This window comes from Suncus etruscus, chromosome 20 (genome assembly GCF_024139225.1).
Source record: "Suncus etruscus isolate mSunEtr1 chromosome 20, mSunEtr1.pri.cur, whole genome shotgun sequence".
Lineage (NCBI taxonomy): Eukaryota > Metazoa > Chordata > Mammalia > Eulipotyphla > Soricidae > Suncus > Suncus etruscus.
The window spans coordinates 38713951-38737072 of record NC_064867.1 but is presented as its reverse complement, the minus strand read 5'-3'; the positions used below and the strand labels follow the sequence as shown (position 1 = coordinate 38737072).

At 35.0% G+C, this 23122-nt stretch overlaps 1 protein-coding gene and 1 non-coding gene across 4 annotated transcripts in view; both read left to right on the top strand.

Annotated features, from left to right (window-relative positions):
- Nucleotides 1-23122, top strand: part of GRM7 (glutamate metabotropic receptor 7) — an 884078-nt gene that overhangs the window by 269716 nt on the left and 591240 nt on the right. For all 3 annotated transcript variants that reach the window (XM_049766263.1, XM_049766266.1, XM_049766264.1), the window contains exon 2: nt 2767-2983. In XM_049766263.1, coding sequence (XP_049622220.1) covers nt 2767-2983 — 217 coding nt within the window. The remainder of the gene's footprint in view (nt 1-2766; nt 2984-23122) is intronic.
- LOC125998467 (small nucleolar RNA SNORA51) lies at nt 17432-17564 on the top strand. Its single transcript, XR_007492033.1, has one exon. It is a non-coding gene; the product is annotated as a small nucleolar RNA SNORA51 (small nucleolar RNA).

The window sequence follows — 23122 nt, the reverse complement described above, 5'->3', positions numbered from 1 at the left end:
GGAAGGGTTTCAATAACAGAAAGCAAATAAAACTATATAGAAGGAGAAGTTGTACAGAAAACTAATTGCAATTTGTTCAATTGTAGGTACTAGTTATAACACACATTTTAAGAAACCTTATGCTGATCTAAACATTACGTTGAACAAAATTAATAAAATGTGATGCATCATAGCTAAACTACTGCTCACATCATATCTCTGAGATCACTTCAATTTTTTTATTTCTACAACTTTATATTGCAAGAAGGAATATTCTGATCTAGAGCCATAATTTTATTTCAAAAGTGAAATTTGTCTGATATTTTATTCCTTACTCCAGTTTCACAATATTCAAAGAAGACACAATTATCACTAGATACTGAATTTTAAAATGATGTTTGAGTTTAAAGACATGAAATATTTTTTTTGTTTTTATTGTGGGCAAAGTGAATTACAAATCTTTCACAGTAATATTTAAGGCACATAGTGACAATGAATCGGACCATTCCCACCACCAGTGTTGTCCTCCCTCCACCTCTGTTTTCAGCATGCATCCCACATCTACATCCTGTTCCCCACCCCAAATGCTAGTGCAACTGTTCCACCTTGTATAGTTTGTTGTAGATTGGGTATCTATTCTGTTGTCATTGACTTTGGATTTGATATTCAAGTCTGATCATTTTTATATCTTATTTTTAATGGAAAGATTAGTCTATCAATAGTAACAATTTTCCAAGGGTTGTGTTAGTGAAGAACAAATATTTTATATTTTAATTACTAAGCACAATTCAATATATGCGCATTGGTGCATTTCTCAAATCTGATGTTTTATGGCAGGTACATAAATGTAAATTCAGTTAGACTACTTATTCTATCATTATTGGTAGTTTTCCAGATGGAGTTTAGGAATGACTTAGGCAGAGAGGCACTTCTGAGACAGAAAGTGCCCCACATTTTTAAAAATTAAAATGATAGAGATGTATTCATATGCTTGGCTTCTTTTCTGTTAATTTATGTTAAAATCTCTCCTCTTCTCTGCTTCTCATCTCCTCCTTCTTTTCCTTTACTTTTCATTTTCTTTTTTTCCCCAAAGTCTGTATTCGGTTGACAGCATCTTTACATAAAATTTGTTAAATCACATCGATACAACTATAAATAAAACTATTAATTGTATTGAACCAAAGTCCATCTAGTCTTCTGAACTATACTATGTTATGCTTATTAAAATGTTTAACCAACATTGAACAAATGTCATAGCTCAAAGTTCAGAAGTTCACTGAGCAGTTTCAAGTTGAGTTCTTATCTTTTTGTTTTGTGACTTAAGTACTTAGATTCTCTGTCCATCATTTTCCTCTTTAGAAATAAATTAATAGTGTGTTCTTTAGTACAAAAACTATACTAAATATGAGACTATGTATAGCATATGTTACTTTACTGTATAATTACATTATAGCATAATATAGATTTTATATCAAGAAAATGCTGTGCATTTGATAAGGTAATGCATCTAGAATTTAAAATTTAACTGGCACAAAATGAGTTAATATAGCTTTAACTAGATATTTAAAGCAATGATGGTATAAATGTGTAGATATATTTTAATCTTAGTACAGAGAGAAAAGAGGATATTTTTGATAGTTCACAGAGAACTTGGTAAACAGTCTAAGAAAGTACATGATATTCTCTTTTGAGATATAAAGTACACATTCTTCTGTACAAGGCATCTTGATGTATTTTCCTAATAAACTTTATCTATTGACAGGGCTAACTTATTGAGGTGCATAACTTATTGAGAGACAACTCCAAAAGTAAACTTTTAGTGAACAGAAACATCTTGTTTTTATCCAGATCTTCTCAATACTATTCCCATTTTATTTTCATTTCTTTTCAATTCCCTATAATTTAAGAGTTGCTTCAGTGAAGACTCATGGGCTTTCTCATGCTGACTTTGAACTTGAATCAGAGACATTCCACCTCTGGTGGTCATAATGCGTAGCTGCCCCAGAAATTGGCATCTGGAAGCTGTTGGGTCATCTCTCAGTATATCTTGGGTTGCTATGATACTATGAAAATATTACTAATCAAGGGTTAAACTTTGTATAAATGGTAACAGTTTTTAAGCAATGATAAAGGGATGCAGCATAGAAAAACTATGATAACAAGATAAAAAGACTCATAATGAAAAATATTCAGAACTCAAAGTTTATTTGAGTATAGCTTTAGCATCTTTGAGCCCAAGACTTGTGTTGTTGTTGGGTCTTAGCAAAGATCAAAACTTATCTGTAAATAATTGAGAAGCTCTTATGAGCCCAAGTCTTGGGTTATTTGGATTTTTCAAAGCCGTAAGATAAAAATGTATCTGTAGATACTTGAGAAACTCATATGATGAATTTGGAAATTTTCCACCAGAAAGATAGAAACAGGAGGTAAAGTACATGCCTTGCATATGTCTGATGCTGGAATAATCCCTGGTGCCATTTATTGTTCTCCCTAGCATTGTTATGGGTCACTCTGAGTACAAAGCTGAAAATTTCCCTAGAACACTGTCTGTATGGCCCACATATGTCTCTGCAAATAAAAACAACAAGGAGCTAGAAAAAAGTAAAAGGCCAAAAAAAAAAAAGACACTCTAACAGTTAGTGCCTTGGAATATTACACAAGCCATGCTTCATCATTGGAGTGCCAGCTGACTAATTTTCATAAATATAAAGTTACCCTGATACAAATGGTTCTATTACATCCCCCCACCCTTGGTGTGCTCTGATGTGATGCTTTCTTGGCTTTCAGATTCCTCAGATCAGCTATGCGTCCACAGCTCCAGAGCTCAGTGACGACCGACGCTATGACTTCTTCTCCCGTGTGGTCCCACCAGATTCTTTCCAAGCCCAAGCTATGGTGGACATAGTCAAGGCTCTCGGCTGGAATTATGTATCCACATTGGCATCTGAAGGAAGTTATGGAGAGAAAGGTGTGGAATCCTTCACCCAGATTTCCAAAGAGGCAGGTAGGAAGAGATTGCAATGGTTAAGGTGACCCATCTAATTCCAGATTTTTATTGTTCCTACAGTTCTTGTTCAGTATTTTGAAACAACTCATAGGAACAATCCATCTGTGTCTTCTCTCACAGATCCTTGGCTCATAAACTCTTCTTTCTGCCGAACTGTTACTTTTAAAGAGAATGTCTTCAAAGGTGTCACGGCAAATTTCCTTCCGTTAGTTGAAGTAGTGAAATGAAAGAACTTCATTCATGCATCGATTATGTTTCATGTAAGGGGTACCTACCAGGTTGTGCTCAGGACTTACGCCTGGCTCTTCACCCGCAAATCTCCCTTGATGGGTTTCAAGGGATAGATCACGGGTCTGTTGTGTGCAAAGCAAACACTCTGCTGCCCTCTTATGCTAGCCCCAGTAATTTATGCTTATTGAGTCACCATATGGCTTTCAGCCTAAAGTAGGAAGCCTGAGAAAAATGCAAGATACATGCTTGTCCATGCACACATTTGTTGCTGCCTCAACTGTCAAGGGAGGGTGTGCTCCAGAACCCTAAATTCAGCTGAGGCAGTATTCTTTGAGAAAAATAACCACGGTGCCTTCAAATAACTTGGCTAGAACAAACTTAAGTAAATGATCCACGGAACAAAATGCATTAATGCATTTAGACAAATAGTCTGAAACTTTTGGCTTATTTAGAGAAAGGAAGTCTTTTTAGCAGCACTTGAACAAGAATCTTTGATGTTTGTTTATGTAGCTCAAATGGAAAGTAATGGATTTAAGTGTTTGGCCAGCTGGCTCTGTTGGGTGGATTTTGAAAAATGATACGAAATCCGCACAGCTAGTATTCCTGACAATAAATATTCAGGACTCTGAATGGGAGTGTTGGCTAGAGTTTTCATGTATTTAGAAGAAATACTCAGCTTCTCCTCTAGAGGGTTCTTACACTCACCTAATTCAAATGGTTACCAACTGAGTTAACTATCTATGAAGGAAGACAAGCCAAACAGCAGAATAGTCCTTTCTTGAGGCAATCTGTCCAATGAAAATATATTTTGCTGTCAGGCCACAATGTACCTGAATGTACCAGCATTACTGCTTACACATGGCCAGTGAGGAAGATGGCCAAGCCACTTTGTTGAATTATAATATTTTAATTCTCTGCCTACACATTTGGTATCTTTTCAAACATTCATTGAAGAATGGGTTGGATCTTACAGTTTTTCTTCTAACTAAAATTATTTCATTTTTAACAGTTTTAATAAATTCCAAATCATTGACAGTTTCAATATAACTTCCAGTTTAATCATTCCTCTATGACTTACCAACCACAGGACAAACACCAATAATAGCAAACATAGTTTTCCATGCTTTATTTTGTGTTTCTAAGCCCTTCATCCCATAACACTTAACCACATGTTAGCATGACAAGTGCTGACATATGTTCCCCAAATCTCTAAGAGGTTGTATTGTTTGTTTCATTGCTCTTATAAACCTAATGACTGCCATATTTTAAGAGAGTTCTAATATAATTAAAATAGGAACTGTCTGACTAGTAAAAACAAAATCAGCCTTGGACCTGTGTCATGTATAATATTCATTAGTGTTAAACTATGGAATCTCCACATAGATAACCATTTTGAGCAATTGTGTTTCTATTTCAAATTAAGTTTTGATTCTTTACTTTAATAAAAATATGCCAGAATCTGCCTTTGAGAGATATTTACCATAGGAGTATAGGAATATATAATAGAATGATCAGAATGATGACAAAATATAGGGTCAGAGAAATATGAGAATTATAGTTGAGGTTCAGAAGCCAGTTCTGCATGACTTTGAAATGACTTAGGGATTTATTGCTGAACTTTATTCTGGCAGAACAGAGAGCAGGGACAGTAGTTATAGTATGCTATTCTTCTTAGCAGACACAAAATAGAACCCACTGTTTGGTGTTCGGTTGTTTATAAAAGATTATTCTTCATGAGAACTTTAATGTGATTTTTTTAAAATCTGTTGTCCCTCTGTCTTCTATAAAATGAATCTGGAAGAAAAAGTCTCTACAATCTGGTCTTAACTACCCACCACATGTTTGTTGTTAATCTTTCCCTGAAATTACCCTGTGCAAAGAAAAGGTGTGTGTCTTTAGCAGCTAGGTTGGATGAATTTGAAATGGAGAGTCAAATTCTTTGACATGGTGAAGAAAGAATAGCTGCAGAAAGATAAAAATATATTGCTCGCTAGTGAAATTATTCGAGTCAATACTTCCACAATCATATGATAATTGAAATGTGTTCAAAATACATTTTGTTGCAACATATCTTATTTGCAATTAAAGTTAAATGACTTAAAGCTTAATAAAGGAGCCCCTCTCCTATCAAAAAGGAAAGTAAAATTAGAGGGAAAGGACCCTCAAATGAACCATGTCATATGTGTTCATTGCGTATGTACATATGTTAGTGTGTATAGTCACTCAACTGTGTTATCAAAGATAGAGCCCTGAATTTACCTGTGTGTAAGTCACTCAGGGAGTGGTCCATGTACTTATTCAGTCGTGTGTGTGAGAGATAAAAAGTGCTATAGACACACACAATGTGTGAAAGTACGCTGTGTTCTGTGCACTTAATATGTATTTTAGATAGCATATGCATCATGTGATGACATACTTTGTGTCAGGAGGGTTTTACCTCATTCTGTGTGCTCACTCAGTGCGTTTGTGTGTGTGAGTAGGCGTTTGCCCCCATGTCATCATATGCTCTGTATGTGCCAGAGAGTGCTTGAACAGGAAGCATGATTTTACCTGGGAGGGAAGAGCCACACTTAATATAAGCATTTGCTCCTCCAAAGTGAATTTCAGTGCACAGAGAGAAATATAATCATATTCTACAATATTTAAAAATAATCCACCTACTTTGATGTTCAGTCAAAGCAATTGCATTGAGTTGTAATGTCAGACATAAGTGAGGATTGAAAAATTGATTCTGCTGCAGTTCTTGGGAGTGTGAATACTGAGGGGATTTGGGAATTCACATACATGTTACAATGCTCAATCCCCCTGTTTCCTTCTAAGTCATGCCCATGACCATAGCAGACCTTAATCCAAGTGACAGTGTAGGAGGCGCTTTGACTTAAATTAAGACATATTTCTGGGGCCAGAGAGATAGCATGGAGGGGAAGACATTTGCCTTGCATGCAGAAGGTTGGGGGTTCGAATTCTGGCATCCCATATGGTCCCCTGAGACTGCCAGGAGCAATTTCTGAGCTAGAGACAGGAATAACCCCTGAACGCTGCCGGGTGTGACCCAAAAACCAATCGTTGGTTTAAAGGAAACATGTCCCTAGGTCTGAATGATTTTGGTAGTCATTATTTTGGTTTTGGTTTTGGTTTCTGGTCCATACATGGTGATACTCAGTGCTTACATCTAGTTCTTAACTCAGTAATCCTGGTGGAGCTTGGAAGCACATATGAGATAGGAGGGATCAAACCTGGGTTGGCTGCAAGCAAAACAAGTTTTCAACTTGCTGCTCTCTTTCTCCAGATCTGAAGATTGTCATTATTTAATTAATATCAATAAATTTTCAACTCTCTAGAACACTTTAATGACAAATTTTACTGCATTCTTAGTTCTTTATCGAATGCCACCCCTGGCCACACACCTAGCACCACATCCTACATAACTGTAGTCCCATCCAGGCATTACCTCTGTCCTCCTGCCATAGAATGGTCAAGACAATGGGTTGAGGAATGACATTGTGATGCATTGTGGCATTGAAATTGTATGCATATGGAAGTCAGGGAAGGATCTATTCTAGTAAACCTCAGTGACTCTGCTATTACAGAATCATGGACAATTTTCTTGTCCTCATATGTGACTTTAGAACTTTTAGAAAAAACTAGGCATACCCAGTTGGGAGGAGGAGATTTTTATAAAATGGTTTTCTTTGTGTAAATTACTTGGTTTATTTGAATGGATGCACATTAAGTATAAACAAAGCCATTTGCAATTTACAATTTAGAGATACAAAACATGAGAGAATATTCATCCCCAACTTGCTTAAAAACTCAGGTCTACATAGTAAGCTGACTCATCTAGAGTTTATAGAGCAGCTCGACCTGAGGGTCAGAGAAAATTCTTTTCATAGTTACTTTGCACTAATAAGTTCTTAGATCTTTGGAGTCAAATGTGGCTCAAGGATAAAAATAACAATAACATCATAGATGACTCTGAGATTTTACCAGACAGTTTTTAAGGAAGCCCTACAATCCCTTCTAAGAGCACCCAGATAGTTCAATTAAGAGTTCAGGTATTCTTTTGTTTGTATATTTGTTTGTTTGTTTTTTATTTTTATCTGACATTGCTCTGGGTTAACTCCAAGTTCTGCACTCAGAAATTGCTCCTGGCTCAGGGAACTATATGGGATAAAAGAGATCCAACCCGCGTTCATCCTGGGTCAGCCTCATACAAGGCAAAGGCCCTACTGCATTGCTACCACTCTGGCCTCTCAGGTATACTTAAGTGAGGACTGGAATGCCTGATTGTAAAACAGAAGCAGCAGGACTGATAGGCATTGTCCAGGGCTGCACATGGGGTACAATATCTCATGCATTTGTACCAGGCCCCAGAGAACCTGGGTCTATGACATCTTTTGGACTCTGATCTGACTGTCTCTGACTTAGGTTCCCTAAGTCCCCTGTGATTCTGTGAATTAGCCTGTATAACTTAATAAATTACTTTTTATTAACTAGAGAGATGCTATTTATGTTGGATGGTTTCATAGTCTATTATAGAATTGAGTTTCATGTCTATGAGATCCATTGTTCCTCATGCAAAACTACTATTGTACAGGTTGTCAAGTTTTCTGGTAATTACTATAGCCAGTGTTTTTGCTCTTTCCCTTTATAATGTAAGTTTTTTGAGAACACGTGTTATTTGTATGCGACATTCAAGACTCTGTTGGCTAATATTCAACTGTGAGAATCTCATTCAAAAAATATTGCTGTTTTAGTGGTATGTTAAGTGTATACATAAAGGAACCCAAGCATCAGTACTTGTAAAGGCTCATAGAATGGTAGAATGAAATGGTTGGGGATTTTTCCAGTTCTGATTTCCTAATGCTCATATTCAATTGATAAAATAGCTGAAGCTTAGAGAAAAAGAATAAAAATTAAAGAACCTTTACATGGTTCTCACGAAACATATATCTGAGAACTTTATTCAGGTCAGATACCATACTGAGATAATAATAATATTTAAGAGAAGTGACAATGTGAAATCAAAATTCTTACCAAAAGTGGGAATGTGTACGTAAAGAAGAGAACATAACTCTTGAACATTGCTGCAGGGAAAGATTTTTGAGAAAGGAAGATAACCCAATCCCAAAGTATGACCTATTTGGACAGGTGAATGATATTTTCAGGAGAGACATAAATTAGAAACTCAGCATAAACCTGTTTGAACTTCTAAGTAGGATAAGGAAGTAGCATTGCTTTGTAAAATTTGATGACTTTGAACTCTTGGGATGTAAAGCACTCTTCCTGGCCATGTAAGAGCTATAGCATAAATTAATAAGTTAATTAAATTTTAAAGGCTTTGATTGTTCAGACAGGAACAGTTTCAAACTCCTTTTCCATCAGGAGCCATAATTATAATTATGGAGGTTGCAAAGTCTTCGCATATTCGTTGAGAAAACTTAATTCTCTATTTAGGGAATTATCAGATGCATATTTTTCTGACTATATCGACCATTTTACAATCCATATCTCCTAGTTCTGGGGGGCTACAGATAAATGATGATACAATATAAATAGTAAGCAGTGGGAAACATATATAAGTTCTCTGTGTGAGAAGATATGGTCTGAAGTAAATGTATTTCTTCATCTGCATCAGTCTAACTATTACATATTACATGTAGCAACGAGATACAGGACCTGGGATTTTGATGTTAAGGGTAAATATTTTATATATATTTTTATTTAAACACCTCGATTACATACATGATTGTGTTGTTTGGGTTTCAGTCATGTAAAGAACACCACCCATCACCAGTGCAACATTCCCATCACCAATGTCCCAAATCTCCCTCCTCCCCACCCAAACCCCACCTGTACTCTAGACAGGCTTTCTATTTCCTTCACCACCTCACACCACAGAGATTGGCACACATCACAAAGAATAAGAACAAGAAGTGTTGGCGGGGATGTGGAGAGAAAGGAACTCTTATCCACTGCTGGTGGGATTGCCGCCTTGTTTAACCTTTATGGAAAGCAATATGGAGAATCCTCCTAAAAGGGTAAATATTTAATGTAAAAGACACGGATCATCTAATGTATAGTAGTAGAGACTTAAATGAAGAAACTTTATTAATCTAGAATGTGTCGGTTATGGTGGTTGAATATTATAGCTTCCTTTGGACAGTAATTGCTCAATATCTACTAGGACAGTAAAACATACAGAGGTAGAAGTTTAATATATTTTCCATGTTTAATCATTCTAAAATTAGCCTTCAAGTAAGACTTTTTCTTTCCAGTCTATACAAAAGTGTTTATTGGAAAGTTTTACATATTTTTATCTCAAGGTTTTTAGAGGCAATAACAGGGATATTTTGGCAAAGCATTAATTTCACTGACTCTGGTCACTATATCTCATTACTGTCTTCAGGCATTGAAGGTTTCTTGTGAAAATTCTTGAGTAAATCTTAAGGATGCTTTTTTGAATGTAACTTCCCTCTTTGATCTTGCTGATTTCAGTATTCTATCTTTATTGGTGGGATTTGTCATTGGGACTAAGATGTGTCTTTGGATGCTTTTCTGAAGATCTCTTTTATCTAGTACTCTAAATCCCATGGTAAATAACTCTCTCAACATAAATGGACTACATGAACCAGTTAAGAGAAACAGAGTGGCAAAATAGATAAAAAAAAAACTGAATCAAACATTCTTCTGCCTACAAGAAACACATATGAATAGTCAAAACAAACATACACTCAAAATCAAAGGTTAGAGAACAATCAACTACTTTAAAAAAGCTGGCATGTACATATTAATATCAGATGATGCAAACCTTAGAATCAACAATGTTATAAGGAAAAAAGATGGACATTGTGAAATAATTAAGAAATATTTACAACAGGAAAAAGTCACACTCCTAAACATATATGCACCTAATGAGGGACGAGCAAAATATTTAAAACTATTGTTGACAAATCTGAAAGAAGACATCAATAGCAACACACAAAAATCAATGGCATTTTATACACAAGTAATGATAGAGGAAAAAATGGACATTAAATGTCTCATTCACAGTATTGCCACAGAAACTCAAATATCTTGGATTCAACTTAACTAAAATTGTTGAAAGACCTATACAATGAAAACTACAAAATATGATTTCAAGAAATAAAAGACATTGCAAAAAAACCAGATACACTGTTCATAAATTGTTAGGATTTACAACATTAAAATGGCAACACTCCCAAAGAATTATACAAATTTAATTCATTCTCTCTAAGGGACTGAATTATGACATTCTTCAAAGAAGTAGAACAAACACCATGAAATTTGTTTGGAACAATAAACACACATGGATAGCTAAAGCAACACTTAGGCAGAAAAATAAGCTAGGAGGCATCAGTTTCCCCAACTTTTAATTACATTAGAAACAATAGTGATTAAAACAACATGACATGGAATAGAGATAGATATTCAGATCAATGTAATAGACTAATGATACTTAAGTATTCAGAGAAAGTTCCCCAGACAATCAATTAATCTTTGATAAAAGGGCAAGAAATGAAAAAAGGAGCAAGGAAAGCTTCTTCAACAAGTGGAGTTGGGACAATTAGTCAGCCATACGCATCTAATACCACTAATATTCATCTAATACCACTCACAAAGGTCAAATCCAAATGGATTAAATACCTTGATATCAGGCTAGATACCATAAGCTATATAAAAGAAGACTTACATAAAACACGTCATGACATTGAGGGTAAAGGCAACTTCAAGGAGGAAACACCACTGTCCAAATAAGTGGAAGCAGAGATAAACAAAAATGGGACTACATTAAATCGAGAAATGTCTGAACCTCAAAGGAAATAGTCGCTAGGACAAAAGGACACTCCCAGAATGGGTGAAATTATTCGCCCAATAAAAATCATGGATATATTTTAGTAAATAGAGCAAAAATATTGGAATAATGCAGCTTGCTTAGAGAATTGGAGGCTGCCATACAGAACTAACTCTAAAATTTTAGATCTAGGATAGTGAAAATTTCAAGTACAAAATCCTACTTAAGTACCTGGTATCATTTTTAAAATATGAAGCAATCTTTATGCCCGCCATCTGTATAATTGCTCTCAGATTTTAGGATGTTAGGAGAGAAAGTTAATTGTTTGCTTATGGGCTATACTGATGTTTTGAGTGAGCGAAATAAAGAAATCTTGATAATTGAGTTGCACTGAGGCTTCAAATAGTGAGATTCATATTTCTCCTACCAGAATTTCAGAGTTTTAATAAAAATGCTAGGAACTCAACCTCAAAACTATTCCTTTTCCTTTTTACTACAGACTTTTTAATATTGTGCCACCCCAGTTGGATTGTTCTGAAGAATAAGCAGATAGTCTAGTCTAGAATTCTCCAGTCATTTTTTGGCTGACTCCCTATTTTGTACAAAACAGCACCCTTTTGAATTCTACTTTCATAAGCAAACAAATAGGAATTTGTTTGCATGCCTGATTACATTCCAGGCTACTTCTTGCTCCCATGGGTTGCTCCAGCACCACCAAGGTTAGAGTAGAAGAGTTATTTTTGGAGAAACACAGACTTCAATCCAAAACATTAAACCAATAATTGGTTGCTTGAAAAAAAAAAGGCATTTCATGGACTTCAACTCTTTTCTGTTAATTTTGGAACAACCACACACACATAAATTTAATAACTCTGACACCTGTAAGTTGGGTCAGCTTTCCTTCCCTTTGACACATGGTTCCATGCTCTTATATCTTTCCAGTGCTTATAAAACACTCTGCATTATTCCCACACTAAATCTACTAGCACCAATAGGCAGATCCAAGGGCAATAGATGGTCAGCTGTTCTCTTTCAGGAACAGTAGCTATCTCCAACATAGAGCACATTGGCTAACTTGGAAATATCTTGACCTGTGTAACATCAAAGTATCTTGTTCCCAACATTCCTATTTCTTCTTAGTATTTATATTGCAGACTTATAATGTATCACCAAGGATTAGGAATCCATTGTACAGCAGATTAGACTTGTCATAAATTCCAATTTCCTGTTTACATAATCTGAGATATCACTATATGGCAGAGAGATAAGTTGATGCTATGAGAGGACGACCTAGGTTACATTATAGGCTTTTAAATAAGAGCTATAATATTAAAATAAAAGTCATTATAAAATAAAGTATTAAGAGAAAAATAGGTATATCTTATAAGGGCTTAACAATACAAGAATGGTTACTAATACAAATGCCTCCACATTAAAATGTTTCTTCTTCCTTGGGTGTTATTGAATTCTTTGTGGTTAGTCAAATTTAAAGCATTAACAACACTCGAACATATTTATCATTGATGATTAACTCTATGAAAAGCAAAGTTGCTGAATTGTGAGTTACAGGTATATGGGTAAATAATGACTCATTCTGTTGAAGTATTTTGTCTTCAAAGCCTTAATGTTAGAAGCTACAAGAAACCTTGATTCTTTTGATCAAGATAGTTTAGGAGAAAAATTCTGAGCGCATGGCAGTACTCAGATTCTACTCCTTGAGTTGTGTTCATCAACTCCTCCTGGTGGTGCTCATAGGATGATGTGCATTACTGGGAACTGAACCAGGATAGGCCACATGTAAGGAAAACCCATTCAGTTATGAACAAAAATGAACAAATACTAATTTCACATCAAGATCATGAATTGTATTTTTTCTAAACAAACACCAGTCATGAGTTGATACACTCATTGTATAGTAAGTCTCCACACAATGCAATAAACAAATGCATAAACAAAAATGTATAAACAAATGCAGATTTTTATATATGTGTTAGTGCAGTCTATAATGTGTCCTGGGTATTGAACCGGAAAGTGAAAATTTTACACAGGATTCCATTAGACTCGGAGTGACATGTACCCATCTCTGCATGCTTCATCTACTAGGCTACAACTGTGTTTTCCCACAAGGTATGTTTATGACATTGCTTATGTTTATTTAGTTTTAATAGAATATTTTTATGTTTATTTTAATACATGATAATTTGAAGCTGGGTGTTAATAACAGGGCTGCACACTTTCCTTGCACTTGGCTGATCTTACTTCACTCTCTAGTACCAGATATGGTTTCGAAGTATTTCCAGGATTCAACTCTGAGCACAGGGACAAGGGGTTGGGGCTTTGGTGGTGGGAATATTGCACTGGTGGAAGGTGGTATTCTTTCTATGACTGAAACCCAACTACAGTCATGTTTGTAATCATGGTGCTTAAATAAAGATATTATTTTAAAAAAAGAAAGAAAAGGAAACACCCAAAACCTAATACATGGTGAATATTTTATATTCACAAACTGCAAAAGTAAATAAACAAACCTGGTAGTTGAGCTCATTAGTACTGCTTACCTCAATTTCCAATTTTGGTGTGTTTAATAGGAACATTTATCTCTTCCCTTAGCAACATTCAAGTTTGTACTATAGTAATGTTCCTTTTCATCACCAAATTGTATCTTAAATTCTATCTTCTTAAACTGTGAGTGTGGGCACAAGTGAAGCAAAGTAACTTTAAAATTGTAGGGTTTAAAATATTTATTATTTATAACTGTGAGTGTTTATCAGTTACCTATGCTTATATATCTGTGGTCACATACAGATTACTTGAACAAAAATTGGAAAAATTAAGTCACAAAATAGAGTTACTACAGAGCCTAAGGAAATTTTTTGGACCAGCATTGATTTTGGATACGTATATGGTCCTCCAAATACTATGAGTTGTGATCCCTGAGAAAAGAATCAAGTGTAAATCCGAAGTATCACCTAGGGCTGCCCCAAATATTCCCTGGATATATGACAAGTAAATAAACTTTAAGAGTCATTCCTCTAATCCCATAAATTTTAATCTCTTACCTGGAAATGTATGTTAGTGCACAGAATCTCATCACCAACATGTGGCAGTTCTACTTTTATCCTCTTTATATTGAGATAGGGGATTCCCAAGTTCAGTAGTATTTGAGAAACCAGTTCAGTTAGTCTTTGCTTGGCCAGTAATAATAGGTAAGTGCTTTGACCATTGATACTCCAGACTACTTGGCTTAACCATCCTGTGCTTGGAAGCCACCAAATCCAGCCCAGTGGAACTCTGATGTACATAGTACTAGGGTTTGTACTTGGGTCTGATCACGTGACTGTGACCATTGGCCGTCTTCTTGACTCCTCCATTTTTTTTAGTTTTGTCTCTTAAATTCCATACATGTCAAGTCTGAATCTTCCCATATCACATTTACTTCACATATCCTTTTTTATATTGATTAATTTTTACCACTTGTTTTTTATTTATATATAATTTTTATTTTGATCGTAGTGGTTTACATATTGTTGACAATAATATTACAGGTTCACATTTACATAAAATCAGGGGGTTTCCCATCACCGATTTGTCCTCCCTACACCTCCGTGTTCGTCCTGCCTCCCATATTCTCCTCCCTCACCCCTGGGGCTGCGAGAAATTGTGGTCCCCTCTGTACCTAGTTTACTACTTAGTACTCTTAGTCTTGTTGCCTCCTTTATTTCCCCCTCTAACTGGGAGGAAGGACTACATAGTTCAAGTTATGTGGTTTTATTTGAAGAAGAGAAAAGTAATAAACTGGGGTAAAAGTCTAATATGCCGAAAATGGGGGGAATCCTTCTAGAGGCTCTCATCATCGGTTTGAGAGATGAAGGAGAATTAGAAGATAAAACACCCCAACAGTACAAAAAGAAGAGTCAAATATCCAGTGAACACTCCAGTGATAACGATAGGCACCACAAAAAAAAGCCATGGTCTTGAGTTAAAAAACATGGCAGAGCACCTAAAGAAAGTAAAGAAAAGAAGAAGAAAAACAATATAAATATAAATGGGGACAACAACTTCAATAACCACACCAAAACAAAGAAATAGACAAAAAGTAGATAGGTAAATAAAAATAATAATAAATGAAGAAAAAAAATAATATATAAAAGATAAAAATTATTGTGCTTTTTGCCTTCTTTTTTTTTTCCTTCCTGCACTGGCACAGTAAATATTGGGGTCATTCGAAAAGGAATTCACTTGGCCTTAGCACTATGGGGTTTCTCCACCCTTGGGGTATATTGTTACGGGATTAACTATAGACTCCGTTCAGGTTCATTTACTCTACTGGTGGTACTTTCGTGGTGTTTGGAAAACTTCTGCTCCGTCCTGGGTGATGAAATAAGACCTCTGTATCTATAGATCTCAGTAATTGCACAGGTCCAGGAGTGGGACTTATGATGAAGTCTTTCTTTGTACTTCACATATCTTAACACCCTCCATTGGTGTTTTCACAAATAATAAGATTATGTTTTTGACTATTACAATATGTGTTATGAATATAGGGGTGTGAATGTTTTTTAAATTAGTGGAATTCTTTTTTGCTTAATGAAAAAAATAATTTAATTATTTATTAATTTATAGATGCATATCAACACTTCACTCATTTCTCTGTCTTGAATACTGTGTGTGAATAATGCTATAAATACCACCATACTGCAAATGTCTCTTCAACATACTAATTTTATTTTCTATGGATATATTCTCAAGTATATAGCTTCTTTTTTTTACTTTACTTTTTATTATAAATATTAAAACTCCACGATTACAAGAATGTATTTAGCTTCTTAAATGATGGTCGCAACACTACGGTGTGGTATTACTGAATGTGGTAAATGTTAAAAGGTTGACGACAGTGCACGTTTTATGAATAGTCAACAACCCAAAATTAATTATTAATTAACTGCTTTTGATCATACATGCTCTGTTACATTTCTTGACTGAGTGGAGATTAAAGATACCCTATGCTGAATGATGTGACAATTCTGTTTTTTCTTTCCTAAATACCTTTTTTTATAATGGCCACACCAATTTATTTTCCCAGCATGATTGACATACTTGTATAATCTTACATCATCTTTTAAAAACAATGCTTATTCGGTGCATCTGTCCAAAATGTGGAGATAAGGGGGAGATAATTCATCTCAGGGCTATTTGATGCATGAAAGAAATGTCCAGAAATAATTGATTAGGTCCTGGGGACCAAATAGGTCTTCAGGCTTGATAATGCATAGTGTCTGGTCTACACCAAGTGGTATTAGGCTTCTGACTCCCTTTTAATTTATAGCGGTTCATTGGGTTATACTCAGTGGTGCTCAGGGCTTACTCCTGCCTTTGTGCTCAGAGAGCATTCAGGGCATCATCTGTGATGCCAGAGATTAACACAGCTTAATATCATCTAAGTCACTCACCCAACCTACTAGTTATCTCTTCATCTCTCTGCCTCATTTTAATCAGACTGTTTGATTAGGGTATTGGTAGATTGCTTGGCTACGAAATTGTAGGTGTTCTTTATTTTATTTTAATCCCTTATGGAGGTCCTTTGAAAATATTTTCTTTTACTTGAAAGTCTGCCTTTATATTTTGTTGTTTCTTTAGCCATACAGACCCTTTAAGTTAGAGCCACTTCCTGTGACTTATTTCTGCATTGTTATAATTTGATTTTATTATTTTTAGTTCTTTTTGGGCCACACCTGTTTGATGCTCAGGGCTTACTCTTGGCTAAGTGCTCAGAAATTACCCCTGGCTTGGGGGGACCATATGGGACACCGGGGGATCAAACACGGTCCTTCCTTGGCTAGCGCTTGCAAGGCAGACACCTTACCTCTAGCACCACCTCTCCAGCCCCAATTTTATTTTTTAAAATATCTTTATCTAAGCACCATGATAATTTTAAGGTCAACTAAAAAGTTTAGTCAACATCTGAGGGAATGTTTCTCTTTCTTTTATTCTAGGAATTGTACAATGTTATATTTGAAGTTTAAGTTATAAAATTATTTGGGATTATGTTTTGTGAATGGAATGTTATAAAACACTTTTTTTCTTATTCATTTTTCTAGTTGATTTATTGACTATTGTTTATTCTCCAGAGGTTATTTATATATTTTATTTTTTTGTTTTTGAGCCACACCCAGTGATGCTCAGGGGTAACTCTTGGCTATGCGCTCAGAAATTGCTCCTGATTGGGAGTCCATATGGGATGCCGAGGGATGGAATTGCAGTTCCTTTAGGTCAGCACATGCAAGGCAAACACTCTACTACTTGCGCCACTACTCTGGCCCCTAAATGGATTTTTTAAAAAAATATTTTTTAAATTTATATATATATATTAAAAATCAAAAAAAGAAAATAAAAGATAAGGCCTCCCAATTCTTACCACAGGCTGTGTTCTTTACACTGACTCTATAGAAAGAGTAGGTACAATAAATGCACCCCATATACACCTCAACACAGGCCCTTTGCCTGGTCTGTATTGTGAATTGGGGGACAAAAATATTATTTAAATTTTGAAGTTATGGTTTTATTTTTAAGTTCAAGATTCTGTCCTGTGATTAATATGCATGCTATTCATATGTCATATGAAAAAGGTGATATCATAGTGTTTGGATTGACATTTCTTGATCATGTAGTTTGAAGTTAGGAATGCTCTGACTAAGCTTTGTTCTTTCTTAAAACATATGTCTTAACATATGTTGTGTCTTGTTGTCTTTTATTGTAATAGCTTTTTAAAATAAATTTCTGTGAAAATGCCATTGGAATTTTGATAAATATTGTGTAGCCTCTATGAGTTTGAAGAGTTGGGACATATTAATGATGTTCTGGTCCAAGGACATGGACTTTCTTACAATTTATGTTATTTTAAAATTTATCACCAATGTTTAATGCTTTTCAATATACAAACCTTTATCCTCCTTGGTTAAACTCACTCCTAAACATTTTATTTTATTTGCCATATTTGTGAATAAGATTGTTTCCTCTTTGGATAGCTATGATTATAAAAAGTAAGACACAACTGATATATTTATATATATATATATTTACCATATGTCCTGTAATTTTTTAAATATATTAATTCTAGAAGTTTTTGGGTGGTATCTTAAGGAATATTATTAAGATTGTAACAAGTGTAAACAAATACAATTTTATTTCTGTCCCAGTTTAGATATCATTTTCTTTTTTGCTGAGTAATAGATCACATGACATGGCTTTCCCTCTCCCTTTTCATTGTTTCTTTCCTCTTCTATTACAGAATAAATAGAAATTTCTATTTTCTATTACACAGATGTTTCCTTTTGCTTAATTAATTTTGCTGCTTATAATCTTTTGTCTTTTTAGTTCACACAATGTAATCTTTATTTTCAGAACTTAGGTTTTGATATTTATTTCTGTGTTAACCACTTTTTTTAGGTACTATTTTTTAGATTTCATTGTGACTTTTGTTGTTATTTTTGTTATAGTTCAATAACCTTCATCAAAACGCTAACTTGTATTCTCCTGTGGACAAATTCATGCTTTGAAATTGTATATTGGTGGATACAGACGATGTGACTGTATACTTGATTTTTCATGCTTCCTGATGTCATGAATTTCATCAGTGTACATTTTCAGTATTAGTAATTTCCTTTAGACATTGTTACCCCTCCAAGAAATAAATATCTTCTACCATTCTTGTCAAAAATAAAATCTTATGAATATGGTGGTTCTACTTTACCTGCTTTCTTCATTTATGATACATTTCCTGGTAGCTTATTTTTCTACTCTTGATATTTCAAGACTGCATGTCTGGTGCTGATAGTCACCACCTTTTTGTTTGTTTGTTTGTTTTACAATGTCAATAATAAAGCACAGGTTCATAACCTATCCCTGTACTTTAGACGTGTTAATTCTCTGTGTGTTTGAAGACATGTCAAAGCTTACACTTGCCATCATTAGTAACAAGCACATATTTAGTTACAGGTGTGGAGCTATAGAAAACTGTAACAAGAACTGGAGGAATCCATGGACCACTAGAAAAGGTGTTCCAAAGTCTCACTAGTAGTTTTTTAATGACATATTTAACATAATAAAATTTAGATTCTTTCATATTCTCTTAAAGACATAGCTACCGTTTTCCCAGTTTCTTCCCCTTCACACAGTTCTAAAATACATGATTCAATGAACTTTATGCTCATGACTCAATGGGCAGTTGGGGCTGGAGTAGAAGTTATGAGGTAGTCATTATTCAGTTGTGTTAGTGATGTCACTTTTTCACTGTATTTTTGAAGAAGAAAATATGAATAATATGATACGTTTAGATTACATGGAAAAAGTGCAACAAACATTTTATAATGATAGTCTTTATAACAGTCAAGAAAGCATTTTTTTTAAAGGAGGAGCTATATGGGATGCAGGCTGGGAACAGAGATGGACGGAGGACAACATTGGTGGTGGGAATGCTCCTGATTCAATGTGACTATGTACCTAAAATACTACTGTGAATGATTTTTAATCCACTTTGTTCAAAATAAAAATTATTAATAAAGAAATGTTTGGGAAAAAAAGAAATTGAGGATTAATTTTCTTATATCTCACTATTATTATGGAAGATAGGCTAAATAAGCATAACACACCGCACAATGTAAGAGTAAACACACCTATTTCACACTGATTAGTCTTTGTTGGACAGAGAGAAATAAAATAAAAAAAATTATATGAAGACTTCTTTTTCTGCTAAAAAAAAATCAAGGAGTAAATTCATACTGAGAAATAAAATTGTATATGTTTCATTTTATTTCCAGACTTTTCCCCTTCAATAATCATTTCTGTAAATTTTTTTAGTGTGTTTCTTTGTCCTATATGTTATTTTTCCAACTGGTCCCAAGCTTTATTATGTACTTACACGAGCATTTCCCTACTGCATCCCTACTCCATCACCTAATTGCCTGAAATATCGTTCCCTAGGAAAGTTTCTGTACATCTCAGTAGAGTTAGTGAGATCTACATATTTATCTGTGTCATACTTTATTTCATATTGTCATTGTTATACATGAACTGCTCCTGTTACTCAGTTAGGAACAGTTAGAAGTCCTAAGAGGCAGTTACAGATATTAAAATAGTGATGGGTAACCTAAAAGCTTGGGCATTTCCCCAGTACAAGAGCTAACTTCAGTTTCCAGTGGTCCCATGGGAATATTAGTACTAAGAAAAAATAAGTGTTTAGAAAACAAATATTTTGTCATCTAAAATATCTATTGGCCTTTCCTTGCCTTTTTACCCAACATTTGCTGCACTTATGAAAAAGAAATCTGCCATTCCCATTTTATCTGTTAAATAGGGATTCCACCATTTTTTCATAGAACCTTTGGATATGAATTACTTTACTTCATATTTCTGCATTTTTCTATAAAATTAAGAAGGACAAATAAAAGAAAGGATGGAGTCCAGGGGCCAAGTGGTCTCAGGTGCGTTGGTGGAGATAAAAAAGTACAGAACTAAGTAATCAAGCCAAAGTCAACAACAATATAATCAAAGACCCAAACTATAACAAGATAAAGTCAAAATGGCATATAACACTGGGAGGTCAGGGGGCAAAAAGTTGTTGTGTTAGGTGATGTACTCTGGGAATATTGGTGAAGGAAAGTAAACACTGGTGGTAGGAATGGCCCTGATTTGCTGTATATCAGTTATTCAATATGAAGGACTTTGTAGATTACAATGGATTCAATGAAATAAAATAAAATTTAAAGGGGGTCAAGAGATAGCATGGAGGTAGGTTGTTTGCCTTGCATGCAGAAGGATGGTGGTTCGAATCCCGGCATCCCATATGGTCCCCTGAGCCTGCCAGGAGCGATTTCTGAGCATTGAGCCAAGAGTAACCCCTGAGCACTGCCAAATATGACCCCCAAAACCCAAATAAATAAATAAATAAATAAATAAATAAATAAATAAATAAATAAATAAATAAATAAATAAATGAAATCTAAAAATATCCCAAATTTATTTATCCTTTTAATTCAAATCCTTTAGTAAATTTTACCCCTTAAGAACCCTTTTCTATGTAATACTAGGGACTGGCCCCTAATTCCAGAGATTGGTTTAATTGTAAATATATGACAGTTTGATCCTCAGAATCTTTGGATGGCAATACCAGTGATGTGTACATACCAGGGTCTGTTATACCAAGACCTTATCTAGTGATTTATTCTATGGCATCAGGTAAATACTACTCAGAGGTTATTGGGGGAACTGTTAAGTTGATATTCAGTCAGTTGTTTTGATGTGAGAGCCCTGGGTTCTTAGAACCACTGAGGTTGCCATATTAATGCTGAGAACCACATAAGCCACAACTTTTGGTGCTCAGGTAGTATCCAGGACTGGATTCCATGATACTCAGTGGAATACTCAGCACAGAGGATCTAATTAGAATCCTGCACATCCATATTGGGCCTTCCTGACATTTCTACCATCTCCCCAGTTCTAATTGAGTTCCAACTTAAAAATTGATGCTAAAAGTAATTCTTCCCATAAGTGAAAGTGTTATATATTCAACACCTGATGTCGATTTTCATACTTGGGTGTATATATGTGTGAGAATGATTGAAATTCAAATCAACAGGATACTTTACTCAGTGCAGGAATACTAAAGAACATTTGGGTCCCCTGATTTGGTACATTAGAAATAAATATACCTTTTAGTTAAAAAAAACTATTCTAACACAATAAACAAATCACTCAGTTCAGATGAATTGTATTCCCTTATAAATGTGAGCATTAAATAGCTCAAGCATGACTTGCTTTGGTTGTGTTCAAGGTCTTAGATATTCTTTCAGGGAGGGGAGTAGAATAATTGTGTGCGTGTATGTGTGTGTGTGTTTTAACTTTCTTCTAATTAAATGGGATCTCTCTGAAAAAAATATCCAGCTCATTTTGTTTATTTGTTTGTTTTTTATATTTTTTGTTTTTATTTTTGGATCACACCTGGCAACACTCTGGCTTTGTGCTCAGAAATCGCTCCTGGCAAGCACAGGGGGACCATATGAGATGCCAGGATTTGAATCACTGTCAGTCCTAGATCAGCTGTGTGCAAATGCCCTATGTCTGTGCTATCTCTCTAGCCCTATTTCTTTAATTTGGGAGTGAGAGGAAGATTGGAAGATGTCTCCAGGAGGCCACCTGATATTCATTATTCCTTCTTGCTGTTCTTCCATTCTTATTTCCAGTTCCAGCTTCTTCCTAGCTAATCAATGAAAATGAATAATGCTAACTGTTCCTCTTGTGTTTTTTTAAATATTCTATTTTTAAATTCTCAAAAAGCCACGATTGAGGGATAAGAAGATAATGCAAAGGATGCAGCACATTCCTGGTTTGTGCAAGCTCCCAGATTTTATCCACAGTATCTGAGTGCCCTCACAGCCTACACTAGATGTAGCCCCAACATACATGATCATAACATTGCTAGGCCTTCCATAATATATGGGTTTTAAGAAAAATGAAAGACATTCTTGCAATAATAATTTTCAGACACAAAAGAGAGTAGGGCTGGAAATTACAGCTCACCTCATGAAGCTCACTGCAAACAGGGATGAGTTTAGTTAGAGAAATAACTACGTTTTGAACTATCCTAATAATGAGAATGTACGAGGGAAATAGAAAGCCTGTCTAGAGTATAGGTGGGGGTTGGGTGAGGAGGAGGGAGATTTGGGACATTGGTGACGGGAATGTTGCACTGGTGATGGGTGGTGTTCTTTACATAACTGAAACCCAAATACAATCATGTATGTAATAAAGTTGGTTAAATAAAAATAAAAACATTGCTAGGCCTGAGCTGATGAATTATTGCTTTGAATAACTCCTATGGCTCCTTAGCATTATTTGGGAAGGCTAGCTCTCCCAAATTATTTATTGAGTACTGATTGTTAAACAATGATTTTGGATGTTAGAGGTGTGCAAGTTAGATAAATACCATTCCTGTACAAATTTAAAAAACAACAAATATCTACCTAAATACCATTGGGTTATGTCAGTGACAAAGGCAAAGTCCTTTGCCTCCTCCCTTTATTTCTCTCTCTCTC